The 20,140-nt window shown below is 36.2% G+C and overlaps 1 protein-coding gene across 3 annotated transcripts in view; it reads left to right on the top strand.

Moving 5' to 3' along the window:
* Positions 1–20,140, top strand: part of LOC106882826 (serine/threonine-protein kinase SMG1) — a 197,669-nt gene that overhangs the window by 104,851 nt on the left and 72,678 nt on the right. For all 3 annotated transcript variants that reach the window (XM_052969574.1, XM_052969573.1, XM_052969575.1), the window contains 10 exons: positions 1,317–1,456; positions 4,075–4,284; positions 5,074–5,233; positions 9,709–9,838; positions 12,316–12,533; positions 13,395–13,815; positions 15,052–15,211; positions 16,520–16,580; positions 18,140–18,235; positions 19,275–19,463. In XM_052969574.1, the coding sequence (XP_052825534.1) occupies positions 1,317–1,456; positions 4,075–4,284; positions 5,074–5,233; positions 9,709–9,838; positions 12,316–12,533; positions 13,395–13,815; positions 15,052–15,211; positions 16,520–16,580; positions 18,140–18,235; positions 19,275–19,463 (1,785 nt within the window). The remainder of the gene's footprint in view (positions 1–1,316; positions 1,457–4,074; positions 4,285–5,073; positions 5,234–9,708; positions 9,839–12,315; positions 12,534–13,394; positions 13,816–15,051; positions 15,212–16,519; positions 16,581–18,139; positions 18,236–19,274; positions 19,464–20,140) is intronic.

A 20,140-nucleotide genomic window follows, 5' to 3' on the forward strand; every position in this document is an offset into this window, starting at 1 on the left:
ATATATATATATATATATATATATATATATATATATATATATAAAATATACATTAATTGTAATAAAGTTTCCCCAAAATTAAACATATCTGATATAATAAATTTGAATGTCAGTGTGTCACATTTTTCCAACTTCAATAAATCCTTTCTACTGGAAACACAAGGCCTCAGATTTTGGGGGAAGGGATTAAGTTGATTGCATCAACCCCAGTATGTAACTGGTACTAATTTTATTGACTTCGAAAGGATGAAAGGCAAAGTCATCCTTGGCGGAATTCAAACTCAAATCCTAATGGTAGATGAAATATTGCTGAGCATTTCACCCAGCGTGCTAACAATTCTGCCAGCTTGCCACCTTAATATAATATAATGATATAATCTTTTCAACTCTAGGCACAAGGCCTGAAATTGGCGCGGGTGGGGGGCTCGATTAGACACCAACGCCCCCCACCCCGTACACAACTGATTTGTCAACCCTGAAATATTGAAAGGCAAAGTCAACCTCATAATTTGAACTCAGAACGTAAAGACTGACAAAATACCACTATGCATTTTGCAGGGTGTGCTAATGATTCTGCCAGCTTACTGCCTTAATATAATATAATATAATAAATGTGAATGTCAGTGTGTCACACTTTTTCAACTTCACTCCTAGAGGCCCTAGCCCAATATATACCATTTTGGAATCAGGCTGACTCCCTGTGTAAATTAAAAACATTCTGGGCCATATCCAGACACAAAATCCTGAAATTTTGGATTCCAAAGTTTTCATTAGTGTCATTGTTTGCGATGATTTTTTTACGTGATTCTGTGCAACAAATCTTTTTGTATGATAACAATTTTTATAATCTAAAGGCTAACTCCGTGAGTAAATTAAAAACATTCTGGGCCAAATCCAGACTTACAATCCTGAAATTTTGGATTCCTATGTCTTCATTACTGCGATTGTTTTCGGCAATTTTTTTTACATGATTTTTTTGCAACAACATATTAGTCATTCAGATATGACTTTGGAGGAAGCAATTGCAACAAACTCTCCAAAACAAGTCAGAGATCTGTTTGCAGATCTTCCTATTCAAGGTCAATTGCTTAAAAGCTAGTATACTATACTCTCGGGCTGACCAAAGCCTTGTGAGTAGATTTGATAGATGGAATCTGAAAGAAGCCCATTGTATATACGTGTGTGTCTGATTTTCAAACATACATGTCTTCAATTTTCATGTGCAACTATATATCCATTTATATGGTTATATTTATACAAATATATTGAAACATTGCATTAAAATATCATTAAAATGTATTTTTCTTGTTTGTCAGGTAACTGATTGCTACATGCGACTCAGTGACTGGGAGAGTGCACTTGAGTGGCAGGATACAATGCAAGAATATCGAGCTGATACTAGTTTAGGCTCACTAAATAAGGCTTTCTCCAGTGCTGTTGACATAAACTACATTAAGTAAGTAATATAGCAGTTGATCATTTCTTGACTGTTATTTGTGATTTATTGGTCATTTATTTGTTACTTATGATCTACCAGTCATTTCTTTCTTTAATGTTACTGATGATTTACTGGTCAGTGTTATATCTGTTTATCTTTTACTTGTTTCAGTCATTGGACTGTGGCCATGCTAGGATGCCACCTTGAAGGGTTTGGTCAAATAAGCTGACCCCAGTATTTACTTTATTAATTCTGGTAACTGCTAAGTTATGGGGAACATAAACAAGCCAACTCCAGTTATCAAGCAGTTGGGTACAGACACAAAGACACACTCATACATGTGTGCATGCGTGCACACATACACCATGATATGTTTGCACACAGCTTCCAATCTAATGACTCCACTCACAAAATTTTGATTGGTCCAGGGCTCTAATAGATGACACTTGCCCAAGGTGCTATATAGTAGAACTGAACCGGAACCATGTGGTTGAAGAGCAAACTTCTTACCAAAATGTTATGCTTAGGTTGTTCTTCATGTTTTGTCCTATGTTATCCTTGATTGAACAAACCTGTGATCAAAGGTCTTCCAACTTCACTAGGTTATCTTTAAAAGTATATATATATATAAGCCAGTGTGTTCTTCCATTTAACAAAACCAGCAGTTGTGATTTAAGGGAGATTTGTGTTAATTCTAGCAGTTTATGCAACTATGTAGATGCTGCCCTTCAATGGCTCAATGTACAATATGATTAGGTTTCTGTAATTTTACTTATGTCTCATTGGCCAATTTAGAATATGTCCCCAGTCATTAATTATGTGTGATATTTTTACATGGCAACCTCATTAGTGCTGGTGCTATGAAAAATAAAAGATTGGCATTAGGAATGGCATCCAACCATAGAAACCATGCCAAAGTAGACATTAGGGCATGATGTAGTCCTCTAACACCTCCTAACCTGTCAAACCATCCAGTCTCTGCCAATATGGAAAATGAACATAATGTGATGATGATAATTACTATCATTTCACATCATTGCTATTTACCTTTTTTTCTATTATTATTTTTGTGTATGTGTATACTTTACATTCATTTCCCCCTGCTATACAGGTGGTATGGAATTTGTCAAACAATGCATTCATTTCATTGTTTTAACAACAATTTTCTCAAGCTAGCATAGGTTAGGTAAATACATTGAGGCTAGATGCCCTTCTTGTTGCTAACCTTTTCCTGTTTTACAAATAAGGGTGGTTGTTTTTATATCCCACACTCCTTCAAAACTGCAGAATTATCAGATGATTTATTGAAAGAGAAACAAACAAATTTCACCATTTGTAACCCAATGTTTGTGAATTTTGCATTCTGTGAAGCACAGAATGTAAACATTTGCATGGACATATACATACAAACACAGTTTTGAATATTACATGTTGTTAGAGCGAGTGTTTTTTTGTTCCCCCCCCCCCCCTTTTTCTTTAAAGCTAGATATGGCAGGATATGTTGCTCGCACAATTAATCACTCAACTACTGATGAAACAGAATATAACAAGATATCTAACACAGGCATATAAGGATTTCAAACTTTAGTTAAATTAGTTTAATGTAGTTTTTCCCTACAGCACGAAAGCTCTTTTGTGTCTTTTGTATGCTGTAAGTACGTCTGTTCCATTGAAGATGCCTTCTTTATATTAATCAATATTTTTGAATCAACAACCTTCTCTAACACTGTGAATCTCCCTTCCTCCTTAATGATCACCTGACTTCCAGAACAGCTGCTATAAAACCAGATCTACTGAACATCTACCCTCCTATATCACATGCCAGTGGGCTCTAACCATCAAGAAATTTGATTGGTGTATTGTTACTCATCCACATCAAACTTATGCTAAATTCACATTGACTTAATGAACAGACACTTTGAAAACATCCTCTAGTGGTATCATTCCAATCTTGTTACATTCATCTGCAAAAAATTCAATCACTGCACATCATTACACATATTGTATATTGCATCTTGCTCTTGTTAAACATGAACACTATACAACTAGAACCCTCATGGAAGCTTTAAATATCATCTTCAGTGTTGCAGATACAATCTCAAAAACACTTCAGACTCTAACAACTACTAACCCTCAATAGAGTGATCTTGCATCTGAGACAGTGTTGGTGTTGCACTCACAGACTTCTTGGACCACATCCAAAGAGAGGCCATATCATTGATTGGTATGAAGTGATTCACAAACACACTCCAGTCTCTGGCCCACAGACATGCTGTCACTTTTCTCTAATTTTTCTACTGATACTAAAGCAGCCTTTGCTTTTCAGAGTCACTCACATATGCAAAAATCCATACACACCAGTAGGCTCTGGCCCTTGAAAAATTTGAATGGAGTGTAACTTTGTGTCTGTGTTTGTCCCCCACTCAGCAACCACTGTTGGTGTGTTTACATTCCCATAACTTAGCAGTTCGATAAGAGACCAATAGAATAAGTACTGGGGTTGATTCATTCAAATAAAATTCTTCAAGGTAGAGCCCCAACGTAACCACAGTCTAATAACTGAAACATGTAAAAGACAAAAGACTCTTGCATATATACACACAAACACTGTTATATAATTATTTTCATGTCCACAGGAGTCTTGGCTGTTTTGAGAACGGTGACTATGAAGGAGTTAGAAGTAGCATGGAGTTAATTCCGGGAATGTCATTAAGTGAATCAATACTTAGCAACCAGCAGCCAATGGGATTGTTGTGGAGTCCCAAACACAGCTTGGAACATGCCCACAAGCAGTTTGTTCGTGTGGTTACTTTGTTACAAGAGCAGAACAAATCTAACTCTCTCAAGTAAGTTATTTACAAATGTTTCAGGTTTTTTCCATTTTTTTGTAAAGAACAGAAAGTCAAACATTCTGTTTTTATTATTACAATTAAAATTATCAAGTTAAGAATGGTCTTGTATAATGTAACAGTGACATCTCTGCATATGCTCCACATACTAGACTAGCAGATGAACAGAAGGACTGTTTCTAAGTGTTCCTTCCCCAGACTACCTCAACAATGAAGGACAGTGATCTTATTATTGTACCTGATGCCTTCAAAAGTCATGTTGGACAACATTCCAATGGATTTTGTGGTGTGCATAGAAGTTTCAACTTTGGCAATAGAAATGAGGAGGGAACAAAGTGCCTGGAATTCTGTGATGCAAATGACTTAGTGATCTGCAACACTAACTTCAGGAAACTAGCCAGCCATCTTATCTCTTATCAATCTGGTAGGCACTCAAGCCAGATTGACTATATTCTCACCAGAAACAGGGATAGATTGATGCTTGTAAATTCAAAATCCTTTTCCAGTGAGGAATGTACAAGTCCACATAAGTTAGTGGTTAGCAATGGATACAGAGATACAAGCCAGTTTGGAAAAGGAAATTTTGGAAGCTCAAAGATCTGTCAAACAGTCAGAGATTTAGAGACATTCTTTTCATATTAACAATTTAGCTCTAGTAAAACTTTTATTTTGATGTCCTTCATTTCTATTTTATATTATGACAGATTCTATGGTTTCTGACTATAACGTTGCATTATTGTTGTTTTTTTAAAAATCTTACCTTAATTTTAAAAATATCTTTCATAGGAGTGAAATGTCCAAATGTCTTGACCAGTGTGAACACTTCCTGGAAAACATTTTGGTTGTCCAATCGTTGCAGTGGCCTACATTTGTACCCAGTGAATATATTGCAGAACTGGACATTATTGCTGCACTAAAGAAGCAACTGGAAGATAAACGAGGAAAGGTAAGAGTTGATGGTGTCTGTAAAATGCTTCCTGTTCAGACTGCTGCTACATTAACAAGTCTCAGTTTGGACTGGTGTATAAGGTAGTATTTGTTTAGAGAGGTATGTAAGCAAGTCTCGTTTTAGAGTGGTATGTATGGTGGTCTCTTTTAGACTGTTTTTATATCTATGAAAGAGCAGATGTAAATAAACGTGTGTGTATATTTGAAGATGGCTGAAAAGTTCATAGGCTGACTACAGAGGAGTGATGGTAGAGCTGTGAAATCATGCATGCATTAATTTCAGTCCTTTGTATTAATAATTACATTGTTTCTTTCCATGTAAGCTAACATCTAACTGTTCAAAGAAGACTTCAAAAGCAACTAGTAGCTACTACTCTTGAAAATGGAAAAAAATTGACATTGTGGTGTTATCAAGTACCTGCAGAGAAAGAACATTCATGCTGATATCCAGCTTTATCAACAGTGCAAAAGTAGGCAGCTTTAGGAGGAGAGTCTTGAAAATGACTAACGGTCTGGATGTCCTGCAACTGTCACCACTGAGGAAAACATTGATCATGTTCACCACATAGTTATGGTTGACATGCAATTGACTAAAAGTGAAATAGCTAATGCTATTAGCATATTCTGTGAGAGAGTTGAGAGCATTCTGCAAATGAATTTAGCTTGAAGGTTTCTGCTCAGTGTGTTCCACATCTGACACTTGATCAAAAATGCACAAGGCAGATCCAGCTGGTTTCTTTGAGCATTTCTTAATCCAAGATGAGTGTTGGGTTCAACACTTTGAGCCAGGGACAAAGAGACAATCATCCATGCAGTGGAAACAAGCCCTCCTCACCTACTCCAATGAAGGCTAAAGTCATTTCATCTGCAGGGAAGGTAATGGCATCAGTTTTTGGGATGCAAAGGCATTATGTTTATTGACTATCTTCAAAAAAGTCACACCATCAGTAGAGAGTATTATGCCAGCTTGCTGAGGCAATTACAAAAGGCTGTCAAGGCCAAATGCCCAGAAAAACTAACAAAAGGGATCTTGTTTCACTTGGACTATATTTCAGTACACAAGTCCTAGATTTCAATGACTGCAGTGCATGACTTTACCTTTGAACTGGTTGATCACCCTCCCTATTCTCTTGATTTGGCTCATCTGACTATCATCTTTACCCAAGCATGAAAAGACACTTGGCTGGGAACTAGTATCGCAATGATGGTGGCATAATATTTGCTGTTGATGATGTTTTTGACTTACAGGATGAAAGCTTCTTTACCAATGGGATTCCATGAGAGTATCTTGCTCAGCCTATGTACATTTCAGCCAACTTTCATATATATATATGTGTGTGTGTACTAAATGATGCATGCAAAAATTTCTTAATTAAGTTTATCTCTTAGTTTGTCATATATCTCAATCATCATCTCATCATCATCATCATTTAATGTCTGTTTTCCATGCTGGCATGGATTGGGTGGTTTGATAGAAGCTGGCAAGTCAGAAGTCTGTGCCAAGTTTGATTGTCTGATTTGGCATGGTTTCTGTGTTTGGATGCCCTTCATAATGCCAACCACTTTTACAGTGCACTGGGTGCTTTTTACGTAACACCAGCAAGTTCACCCAGGTAACTTACAATATATGTATATATGTCTTTTAAATTCATTTATGGTAACATTAATGGTATGGAAACAAAACTCCTATTTCATTATGCCAACTACCATCTAAAGATACTGACTAGTGAGTCAGTTTTTCAGGCTTGCATCATGGTTATACTAAATAATGTAGGATAAATATACATGGACTGATCAATAAGTATCTGGACTATTGCCATAGTAACGTAGCTAAAGCATTCATAGTGAAGCCACTTGGCACAAATTGACTTTGACTCTGCTGTGCATGCGCACTAAGTTTTAATGTTCTAGTTCACTCCCGCTCTTTACAGCAATGCTTGGCAGGAAGGTGATCGCCGCATTGATCATGACAGAGAAAATTGAGCAGCAGATCTGCATCAAATTTTGCGAAAAGCCTGGTGATACCTACTCAGAGGCCTATGCAAAGTTTCCAAAAAGTTTTCATCATTCTGGACAGAATCAAGATCTTGTGCAACTGAAAGCCAAATGTCTTTTTAGTCTGCTGAAAGCAGTTTTGGCACAAACTTAGCAGACATGCATCTCATATCCAAATCTTCAGTGATAATGAACTGAACTGAACCGTAACTAATATGCACAGCTTCTAATAACTTGAGGATGGTGATTTGACGATTTCCCCTCACAGCTGCATGCACATTTGCGGTTTTTCTCAGTTCTGATGGTTGCGGGTCTCCCAGAACATTCATCAATATCAACATTTTGCAGCCATCTTATTTATTTATTGCCCACAAGGGGCTAAACATAGAAGGGACAAACAAGGACAGACAAAGGAATTAAGTCGATTACATCAACCCCAGTGCGTAACTGGTACTTGATTTATCAACCCCCGAAAGGATGAAAGGCAAAGTCGACCTCGACGGAATTTGAACTCAAGAACGTAATGGCAGACGAAATACTGCTAAGCATTTCGCTCTGCATGCAAACGATTCTGCCAGCTCGCCGCCTTTTCAGCCATCTTGGAAACATCTGAACCACTCGTACACTTGTGTGCAGCCCATACTCTCCTCTCCATAGACTTTCTGCAACTTTGCGTAGGTCTCTGAGCAAGTATTGCCATGACAACTTTCTCTAACGTGGTCAATGCAAGGATCACACACTACACACCTTCCTTCCAAGTACTGCTGTATACAGCAGACGTAAGCTAGAACATTAAAACTTAGTATGCATGCACAGCAGAGTTCAAAGTCAATCTGTGCCAAGCAGCTTTACTATGTGTACTTGAGCTTCATTACTATGGCAATAGACCTCGTAATAATAATAATTCTAGGATGGAATTTATAAATATTTAATACATCGCTACATGCGTTTCCACAAATCACATGTCTTTAACATCTAAGTCGGTATCCTTGGAATGATTACAGTATAGTCCGTAGTATCTGTTGGAATCCAGTCAATCATCATCATTGATTCATTTCATCAGGTAATACTGCATCTGTGGATGAATCACAGAGGGATGTTTATCCCTTCTTGCTAGAATGAAGGGATAAACATCCCTCTCTGATTCATCCACTAATGCAGCATTACTTGATGAAATAAATCAATGATGATGATCAAACGGATGCCCACGGCTACTATGGACTGTACTGTACTCATCCCAAGGATTTGTGGAAACGTGCATAGCAATGTATTAAATATTTATAAATTCCATCCTAGAATTATTGTTGTTATTATATATATATATATACACACACACACACACACACTAGCAAATGCTATTCACACCCCCATCCATTGGACGGTTTGTATAAGTGAAGAGGGTTAACTTGGACAGTGTTAAGTTGTAGAGATGTTTGATGATTGTATGGGGTCGTTACTTTTGGTTAGGGCATTAAAGATTCCTGAGACATTAAAACTGTTGACTGTTTCTTCTAAATAAGGAAAATTGATGGATTGTGAATCTTAACACAGTGAACCTTTTCAAAATTGTCATGAGGCCAATAAATTGAAGGAAAGCTGTTCAGCCCACAATATATACAGCTTCCAGTGGAATCATACATCATAATTAACCTTAAACTTTTTGCACTCAAACACTTTCACATTAGGATAAGTACAATGTACTCTTCCATAGTACATACCTCTTGTTGACACCTATATGTCAGACTGAACGCTGTTTTATCTCCAAAATGAATGTTGCAAGTGATATTTAAGCAATAAACAGTTCTTTGACTTTTGCATTTGATGACTGTTGCTTTATGTATCTTACTTCGATTTTCACTGGCATAGTGGTAAGAACTATGGGATAAGTAACATTAGTTTTGAATGAAAATATAAATGGTAGTTTTAATCACCTGATGGACAGGCAAACAGAAACTGCTACTCAGTAAAGGCTCAAAATGCTTAGGGAAGTCTCTCTTCTCTCAAAAACTGACACAAAAAGAGTTGAAGCTCGGGGATGAAATAAAACAATGTGGTATAAAATAATATGAGGCATGTTCTTTGCAAATCAATTTTATTTCAAAAATTGAACAACACTGCTTATTTTTTTACGACTGTTGCTTTAAGTATTTTATTTCAATTTTCACTGACGTAGTGGTAAGAACAAGGAGATACATAACTGTAGTTTCAAATAAAAATAAAAATGGAAGTTTTAATCATCCGATGGACAGGCAAACATTACAAAAATAGCGATTCTCATTTTGAAAACCTTTTTAGATTACATGTATCCATGTTTAAAATTTCAGCGTGATTGGATGAACAATACTCGAGTTATAAGCACACAAAAGGCAGACAGAATGGGATTTATATATTAGATATATGCACACACACCAATGTATGCCTAATACCTCGGTACATGTGAATATATGAATTTATGTATATTATTTTGTTTCCTTCTAGATGGCATTGGTTGCTCTGAGTGAGAAATTAGTCCTTGACGAAGCTGACCAAGATGTTAGCACCTATTTACAAGTGATGAGACTGTTAAACTTACAGAACCACATGCAACCTGGAAATGATAAACGCTCAGGTAACAAACCCCCACACACACACACACGGCAAATAGCAGTGTAATTTCTAAAAGGGCTGGATACAGTTGGCACTCATTGGTTAAAAATAGTTTATTATTACTAGAATATTAAGAAAACATTGTTACTGAGAAGTGTCAATTGTCTCAATGTTAATCTCTGAATATTACATCATAGTAGAGAGGGGTGTGGTGTACAACATTTAGGTGTCAAGTACTTTTATATAAAGTTTATGTAATTCATCATTATCATTGTTTTAACCCTTTCGTTACTATATTTCTGACCAAAATACACCCCTCATGAGTTTCAATTAAATTCTAAAATAATCTTGAATTTAGACTAGTCTCATTAAACACCTGTAACTTTTTTTATTTATCAACATATTAATGTGATATTTGGAACATAATCAAAGAAAGGGTTCTTAATCAATTCTATTGCATAATTTTTGTCTCAAAGTTCTCCATGTACTGGGGGAGGGTAATGCTAGTGTCTCTCACATGTAAATATTGGTTCAGCTTCACAAATCGTACTCGTTCATAATACTGGAAATATATTCATCGCCAAAAGGTTCCTGATCGCTCCAGTAATTTGTTATTCTGGGTAACTGTCTAATACCCATAATAATATTTATGGCAAAAAATGCCTGTATTTCATTTACAGTTGCAGGAAACCGCAAGCTATCCTTTTTTTCCGGTTTGTTTACATTCTTCGTAACGGTTTGTTTCCGCAGTAATCATTTCAAACAAGCATGAAAAAGAAGTCTAAAGGTTTCGCTTCCTGAGAAAGACTATGGGTAGACCCTGTTTCCTCAGAAAAATTGTTAATAAAAATATTTTAAAAATCTTTTTCTGGTGTAAAATCATCCTCGCTGTCGCCGTCGCTGCTTTCAGTTTCGAATACAGAAATATCCGATTCATTATCGTTCACTACGTGCTTTTGTAGCTCATTCATTCTTTTCTTCGATATCTCCATATCTTCTGTTGAAAAACCTTCAAATTCGGAATCACTGCTTGATAGCATGAAACTCCTCTCCATCTTCAAAGTTGAAAAAAATCAACGCCACAAAAAATGTGGAAAAAAATCTTCCAAAATTCACTGAGTTCAAATATCACGCCAAATAATGTCAGAGACAATAACTCAACTGTTTGTAAAGTGAAATCAGGTGTTTTAACAAATGTGCTAACGAGATTTGGGTTCAAATATACATTTAAATAACAATGGGTACGCTCGGCCGGGTTAGTAACGAAAGGGTTAATGTCCACTTGTCCATGCTTGCATGGCTCTGACAGAATTTGTTGCGGCAAATTTCCTATGGTCTAATGCCCTTCTTGTCACCAACCTTTTGTTTCCAAACAAGGTAATATTTCCCCATGGCCAAACAGGTTTTTCATGGAAGACTGGAAACTAACAACATTACTCATGATGGTGATGCTTGTTTACAACACAAAGTAATTTCAAAACATAGGTACACACACACACACATTTATATATGGTGGGCTTCTTTCAGTTTCTGTCTACCAAATCCACTCACAAGGTGTTGGTTGACCCAGTGCTATATTAGAAGGCATTTTCCCAAGGTGTCTCACAGTGGAGCTGAACCTGAAAATGTGGTTGGGCTGTAAACTTCTCAATCACATCTACACCTTGATGTATATGTATATCATAGCAACTGTAACAGAGCCTCATGGTTGAGAATCAAGCTTCATGGCTGCACATATTATATTTGAAAAATTTGTTAAAGTATTAATTACATCAGGATATTATGTTGGTCCTGGAACACATATTTAACAACAAAACAATCTGCACAAAACATACCAATTTTCTAACATGGTTAACCTAATCATATACTATTGAAATCAGTGAGGTTGGCACCCAACACCAAGCTTTGTGGTTGTTTAACAAATGAGAAGTGAATGTCCCTTGATTACAACATCAGTCTGTCGCAGATAGTAGCCATAGCAGTTGTGACACTAATTCGTTCAGATGAGAAAACTAGAGTAGTGTAGAAATAGATGACTTGCCAAGAAAAACAACAAAATGTATGCCATTGTTTTCTATCTCATATTGGTGTTTATAATATTTAATATCCAGTATATTTAAATTTGTTGTTAATTTATAACATACTGCAAACATTGAACTTGAAAATTTGAACTCTTAACCCTTAACTTGGTAGTTCAGTATCATGTCCAGTTGGTGCTGAATCCATGCAGTAAAAAGTTTTGAATTAAAATCTTCCACCAAACCTTAGTCACAATTTATGTTCTTAACACTAGCTGAATGATGACTAAGTTATTTTACTAAATTCTTTGTTATATTTATAGTAATTGAGAGAAACACAGAGCATCTCAAAATAAATACAGTAATGAAAGGGTTAAATGTAGAAACTACCTGAAGATATTCCTTTATTGATATTTGTGTTATTTGATTGACTTTTGTTCATTTTATGTGACTGGTCTTTTGTTTTTACTTTCTCCTCTAGATGGCAACACCCAGATGAGTCGATTGTACTTAAGTACAGCTTCCCTTGCCCGGAAACAACACAATCACAAACTTGCAGAACGCCTTCTACAACAACACATCAGGAGTTTAACAAAGAATCCTGAAAACGGGAAGCTCCCTATGTCAGACGGAGTGCTCCCTGCTCTTGTTAATTTACATGCCAACAGCAGTGGACTCAGCATTCTTGATATTCTTAAAGTAAGTTAATATTTTGTATGTGTGCCTTCTTTTGAAAGTTACTCTAGTCTTATTTACATTAGGATTTCAGTATTGTCATTGTAAACTAGTTTTGAATTTGTGTGATCTCTCTCTCAAATGTAAAGAAACTCTAAAAAAAAAATAGACTGTATGTGATATAGTGATGTAGATGCAGTGGAGATAGAATGCTAGAATGCATAACGCGTTAGCTAAAAATGTATTGTTGATGGAGGAAGGGCAGCAGAAGAATGAATAAGTAGAAAGGGAATAAGACATTGTTATTCAGCTATAGAACAGCACTTACTAAGTAAATCACTGTATTCCAGCCGTGGCAGTTCCTTTTTTTTCCTCTTAAACTTATTATATCAAGGAGGTCTATGTTATTATATTTTTTTAAAGGGGGTTGGGGGTGATTTGAAGGGAGTTTTGACTGCTGTTTCTGGTAGAACAAGTGACTATGTAGAGGCTCCTTCAGTGGTTTGTGGAATGATTAGTTTGGCAGATTTTAAAAAGATTCAGCTCATAATCAAGACACTGTTTGCTCTTTCTATTCATCATCATCACCATCTGTTTTCCATGCTGTATGTGTTGGATATTTTGATAGGATCTGAAATGCCAGAGGACTGTGTTGAGTTCCCAATGTCTGCTTTGGTATTGTCTCTATGGTTGGATGCCCTTCCTAATACCAGCTATTTTATAGCTTGTACTGGTTCTTTTTCCATGGCACTTGTGAGGTCATCGACTAACTTGTAAGATAAGATCCTCTTGATTGAGTAAGGGTGCAGTATTGAGAGACGTGCTTTTTAACATTCTGTTTGATAAGGACAATACTAAAGGCAATGATGATCTTTTTGATTTTAGGTTGAGCGGGAGTATGCCAAGCTTCTCCACAGTACAGGCCAGAATAAAGAGGCTCTCGATGTTGTAAGTAGCAGCATTGCACATTTCCATGAATGGGGCTCTGATAACTGCAACAACACAGCTAGTGGCCTCACTGGTGAGAGCATGGTTGTGTCAGCATTGCAGAAGATCAAAGACCGGGCTCAACAAGGCCAATGCAGGGAACTGTGTGCCCGTTCCTTATTGACTTTGGTCAAATGGCTCCAGTTGGATCACAAAACTCTAGCATCAATCAGCAGTCAGCTGAAGTCACCGCCTGCTGTTGGAGAAACAACAGCTCTTGGGACTTGTGTGCGGAATATTAGGCTGCTGCTAGAAATGGAAGATATGAAAGAAACCATCGACTTTTCAACTTCAAATGTTGAACCACTTGATAAAAAAGGTAAACCTGGAACATTATTGCCTATCTTTTACTTGTTAATTAATCTATTTATGCATGTACACTCAATAAATTTTTATTTATTTTCATCATCTTCATAACATTCACTTTTCCATGCTTGCATGGATCTGCCAGAGTTCATCAAGGCAGATTTTCTGTGGCTGGATGCCCTTTTGCCAACCCTCATCTGTTTCCAGGCAAGGTTGAATGTATCTGTATACTAAACTACATATTGTCCACCATGTCTATATATTAAACCATGTAGTGTCTGGTGTGTCCATGTATTACTAACACAAGTAGTGTCCAATATGTCCATATATTAAACCATGTTGTATCCACTATATCTACAAAACCATGTAGTGTCAGCTGTCTATATTCACTGTAGTATTCACTATATCTTCAAAGCCATGCTGTCTACTATGTCTACTAAGCCAAATAGTGTCAACTATGTCTATATACTAAGCCATGTAGAATCCACTATGTCTATATACTAAACCAAGTAGTGTCAACTGTTTATGTCAGGGGTGGGGAAACCTTTTAGTGCGGCGAGCAAAAATTTCCAAAATAAAAAAAAAGGTCCGTGGGCAGATCACAAGTTCTAACTCTTATATCTGTGTAAATCTTGTATATATTTATGTATAATTCAGTATACATTAATAAAGATAAATTTAATACATTAAATTAACACATAACATCTTCATTAACACTGCCACTGAATTTAAGATGTTTATATTACTTATGAGGTATTCTATAATAGTTGGGTCTCAAGAGGGTGGAACAAATCTAGCAATATGTGTTTTATAGTGCAAACAAAATTTCTATTCAAATGGCATTTGCCGGACAATTTTCTGTTCAAGTCTAACCATTTTAAGTCATAGTGGAAACACGACCTATGTCGCAAAGAGGCATACGAGTATTGTATAAATTTTATAATTGCAAAATTGACTACATTTTGTACATACGTGTATACCAGCCTATGGGCACAATAAAATGGGCTCATGGGTGCAGGTTTCCCTGCCTCTCATCTATATACTAAACCATATAGTGTGCAAAATATATGTATATCAAGCCATGTAGTGCAGAGTATGTATGTATACTAACCCATGTGTCCAATATATCTATATTCTAACCTATGGTAATGTCCACTATATCTGTATACTAACCCTTCTATTTCTATATATTAAGGCAGATATTATAGTATTCTGGCTAATCTTCTGTTTTCTTTATATTTATTTGTAGGGTTGCTTCTAAATGGCAGCTCATTTCTGTCTGATTCTGATGCCATCATTGACCGCTTGCTGCGTTTGAGCACAGCTAAATCTCCTACCTTAGCTAAAGCTTGGTTTGCCATAGCTAATTGGTGTTATAAATGGGGGAGGAAAGCTGTTGATAATGCAAGGTAAGTGTTATACAGACATTGTTTTTCCTATAACAGTCTTGATATGATATGATATATGAGTTAAAACAGTTATGGAATTAAAACAGTTATGGGTCTCCTTTTTTGAAAAGCATGAGGCATTGCTCATCATCAGGTAGGCTGCACAGCTAAAAATATTCAGGGTAATTTTTCATTTAGAAAGTCCCACAGGTTGCAGTTTGCCTATGACTGTATTATAATGTCCAATTTTAGAGTTAATTTATGAACATGATGATAAAGAATTTCAGTCTTTCTAATTTTTTAGGAGAGTTTGATTACATGTATCAGATAAGTGTTGGTGGCTAAACTGGCCTTGTTAAAGAAGGATTTATTTTAATCTTTTCATAGCGATTATTTAATGTGTTGGAAAGTTTAAATTGAAATACATTAACCCTTTTGTTACGATATATGTAGTGAAATACACTGAGTTTCTTTCAATTAATTTTGAAACTATTGAAAAATTTAGTAAAATAATTTTGTCATTAATTTAGTGTATGGAATCTAAATTAAAACTGAGTTTTGACAGGTTTTAATTTAGATCCCTTTAAAATAGGAAATTTGTATCATAGAGCTAGGATCAGTCTTAGCCAGGTTGGTATCAAAAGAATTAAGACAAGAAGGATTGTCATAGTTTTCCCCAAATATTTCTGTACTTTTCTGGTAACTTATTTTTACTGTTCAATTTGGTTTTTCTGCAATAACTTTCATCATCATTGTTTTAATATCCCACTTTTTTGTGCTTGTATGGGTTGGAGAGAGTTTACAGAGGCATTTTTCTATGGCCAGATGCCTTTCCTGTTACCAACCCTCACCTGTTTCTTAGCAAAATAATATTTCTCCATGGTTTGACATGTTCTCACAGAATATTGAAAATAAATGACACTGCTTGTATGATGGTGACATTCACTTTACATCTATCATGTGTTGTAAAAAAAGGAGACACAGACATACTCACTCACACACACACACACACACGAGTGTGTGTGTGTGTGTGCATATATTCACACATATACAGTGGGCTTCTTTCAGTTTCCAAATCCAATCACAAGGCTTTAGTTGGCCCAGGGCAATAGCAGCAGACACTTGCCCAAGGTGCTCCACAGTGGGGATGAACACAAAACTATGTGGTTGGGAAGTAAACTTTTCAACAATGCCTGTACTAAAATGTTTATGTTACAGTATGTATAAACCTATCTTCATCTTTGAATTTGAAAAGTATATAGCATGTAAAAGAAAGAGAGTTTCTGTGTGTATTTGAGTTAATGATGACTTGTGTTACTGCTTTTGCAGCCATGGTTCAGTGGAATTACTGGAGGAAGAAAAACAACAAATCCTGTCTCTTCTCCCTGCTGTAAGTACTGTTTTCATTAGTTTTACCTGCTCCACTCTGAAACATAGAGATCATGTACTTGGTTCTTGTTAACTTTAAGTCATACTTCATTAAGTGTGTTTATCATAAAACTTGTTCTTATTACAAACATCATGAATACGCATTACACACACACACACGTCATCGGGTACTTCATTGCCCAATGCTTCCTCTATTTAAGAAGACAGTAGATGTGATTCTAGGGAAATTTGTCCTCTACTAGTAAGTTAAACGACCATTATAGTTGTCTCCCTTGTGATATGTGAGAGGTATCCGGAATGATTTTAAAAACCTGTCAAAAACCAAACTAACATTAGAAAGCAGATATAAAGATGTATAATATATATAAAATAGCTGTTATGTTTAATTATTAGTAACTGCAAATCTTGTCTGTGATTTGAACTTTCCAAATTAAAGTTTCCATGATTCGGTCCCTGACTTGCTTGAAACATTCAATTGGCTCTTGTTGCTGCTATAGGCAAGCAAGATCACACTTTACACAGTCCTTTTTATAGTTCACTGCTACTGGCAGCACTATTCTATGGCTGTATCACATTCAATTATTTGATTTAGCCTGTACACTAACACACACTCATATACATGCAGGCATGTAGTCTTTGCAGTGATAAAGGTTTTGTGGTTCTGATGAAATAGCTTATAGGAAAGTTGGTTATACATCTTTGGATGTATACCTGACTTTCCTACTATAAAATTAAAGAATATAACGGAACGCTGAACTCCAGACTATCAACTTAAACAACACTTTATTTAGGTGGTAAATATATACATCATTAGTTCTTGTTGTTACAGCTTCTGTGTGTATGAGCATAGTTGTTGGGACGTGGGTATGTAGTTGCAAGCGAGCTGTCGAGTGTAAGTCCGAAAGATGTAGAGACAGCTTAACACGTCCAATGCTCATGGTTGGCCGACCGTAAAAAGAGATAGAATTAAGCGGGAACGCTTGCTTGTTTAATTCCACGCATGCGTGAGACTACGCATGTGCACGGCGTTACTACAAGCTTCTACCTTTCCTTTTTCCAGAATAAGTAACCAATTGAATGATGAGAAGAGACAAGATATGCTGCTAACCAAAGATATATATATCTTTAATACAGTAGATTCATCAAATAGATGAACTGAAGTACAATGATGTATTCATCACCATCATGCAACATTAATCTCCATCCTGGAATGGGTTCAGTGCTTCAACAGGACCCAACAGGCCTGTGGATTACATTAAGCTCCTATGTCTGCTTTGATATGGTTTCTATCGTTAGATATCCTTCCTAATGCCAACTACGTTAGTGAAGTCACTAAATAACTCATAAGATGAGCAAGTAACTTATGGAAGTGTAGTAGAGAGGGAGGTGGTTTTATGCATTTGTATTGGTTGTGAGCTGGTTAGACAATACACATAAAACTGTTTCATCAACTGTAAGAGGGTCACATGTAAGATATGGTGGTGAAAAAGAATACTGTGTCTTCTAATAAGCAAACTGTTAAATAGTGTCATTAATTGCTCTGGCTTTATTTTATTTCAGACTACTGAGTCAAGTGAAAGTGATAAGGTGATGAGTGTGTTAAGTAAAATACATACCCCTATCTCCAGCGAAGAGGACATCAGTGATCAAGACCAGGTAACTACTAACAAGAAGTTTGATGGCAAATAACTATCTGTATGATAGATTATAAAAAATCATGTTTTTTAAAGGGAAGACAATGTCAGAACTGTTCATAGTTCAATTTCATACTGATTGTTTTAATGTTGCACACAGTATTATGGAATCAATTTGTGTGTTAGCTTGGATTACAGACCCACATCTAAATATTTAACCCTACCACTTTTCTCTGTGCTGATGAGTTAGAAGTGGCAAGTGTAGTGGATAATTAGCTGAAAGTTATAAAGTACACTTGATATTACAAGTCCGTTGTTTATGATGGTGTCACAAGCATTCACTCTAATGTTTATGTATAGCAAAACTAAGAAACACTTACACAGATACACACAGGTAAGTAATAAAAGAGATTGATGAATAGTAGTGATGAGGGTAGATGTTAGGATACTGAGTCTCACAAATGAAGTAACTAAGGCCAGTAATAAAAGGTGTTGTGCTGCACAGCAGAACCAGATATTAAAACAATGGCCATCATTGTTTTAACATCTACTTTTCCATGCTTGCATGGGGCAGTGTTTTATCTGGTACCAACCTTGGTTATAACACCTTTGTCTATCAAAAACAATAAACAGCCCAGACATAGTTACATGGAGAACTGGAAGCAAATGACACCAGTTGAATGCACCTTTTTGTTTAAAGAGACCATACAACATGTCAGGAAGCCTAGGTGTCCTTTCATGATGAATTGCAAGCCTGTTTGAATAAGGTTGATTTGGTTTACAAGCAGCAAACACATGAAAACAAAGGAGAAATACAAACTCATTCACACACATACAGGTGTGTGTACAGTGGGATTCTTCAGTTTCCATCTCCCAATTTTACCCACAAGATATTAGTTAACCCACACCTAAAGCATAGGATGTTGGAAAGATGATGGGTAATCTTGTGGGCTCCTACCTAGTCAGCTGCTGGATGGTGAAACTTTCACATGTTGATTCCAAGAAACGCAAGACATTCCTGATAAATATGCATTAGTGTGTAATATATGCTTTATTTGTAGAGCCTGTATGATGATGGTACTGAGACAACTCGCAAACAGCTGGTGTCTAGCTGCACTTCGCTGCAAGTAGTTTCTGAAGACTGTATTGGTGGCCTGATGGATGTTTGGAAAAGTGTGGTGCAGAGGGTTTACCACTATTACCAGCTTTCAGTGAATGCATATTTCAGGTACCTGCAACTTAACGCTGGGGTATGTTTCCTCTTTGATTCCTGTTTTATATAGATCTGTTTTGTTTGTTACATCATTTTGTACAATGAAGAAACTTAATTTCTCTTGATAGCAATTGTATTCACCTTTTATTTCTGTAGATTTTATTGACCTTCATTCTAAAGATTGTATTGACAATCTGTGTACACATCTTACTATAATGGGCGTTATGTTCGTCTGTCTGTCTGTGTCTTCATGATCAAACGGCTGGACCAATGGTCACGCTGTTTTTGGAATTACGGAGGAGGTAATCGGAAAAGTTTTTAGCGAAAAAATGTGAAAAAGTATGATTATTCAGTGGGTATTGGGGGTAATTGTTCAGTTTACGATTAAAAAAAAAAGTAAATAAAAATTAAGGGGAAGATAACTTATAAAAGAAGCAACGGGAAGTCAACTTCCTACTGTAATGTCCGTTTGTCTGTTCTTTTTTCATGGTCAAACGGCTGGACCAATGGTCGCAATGTTTTTTGAGATTACGAAGGAGATAATCAGGAAAAAATGTGAAAAAGTATGATTATTTAGTAGATATTGAGTTTTGTATTAATAAATCACCTTTGATTTTTTTTTTTGTTAAAACTCTGGCGATCAGAATTAACTCTGAATTCCTTCTCCCTCTCCCTCCGTATAGTTTGTGAATTTAGAGGGCTTAGATTTGCGAT

The sequence above is a fragment of the Octopus bimaculoides genome, chromosome 7 (assembly GCF_001194135.2).
Source record: "Octopus bimaculoides isolate UCB-OBI-ISO-001 chromosome 7, ASM119413v2, whole genome shotgun sequence".
NCBI classification, from domain to species: domain Eukaryota; kingdom Metazoa; phylum Mollusca; class Cephalopoda; order Octopoda; family Octopodidae; genus Octopus; species Octopus bimaculoides.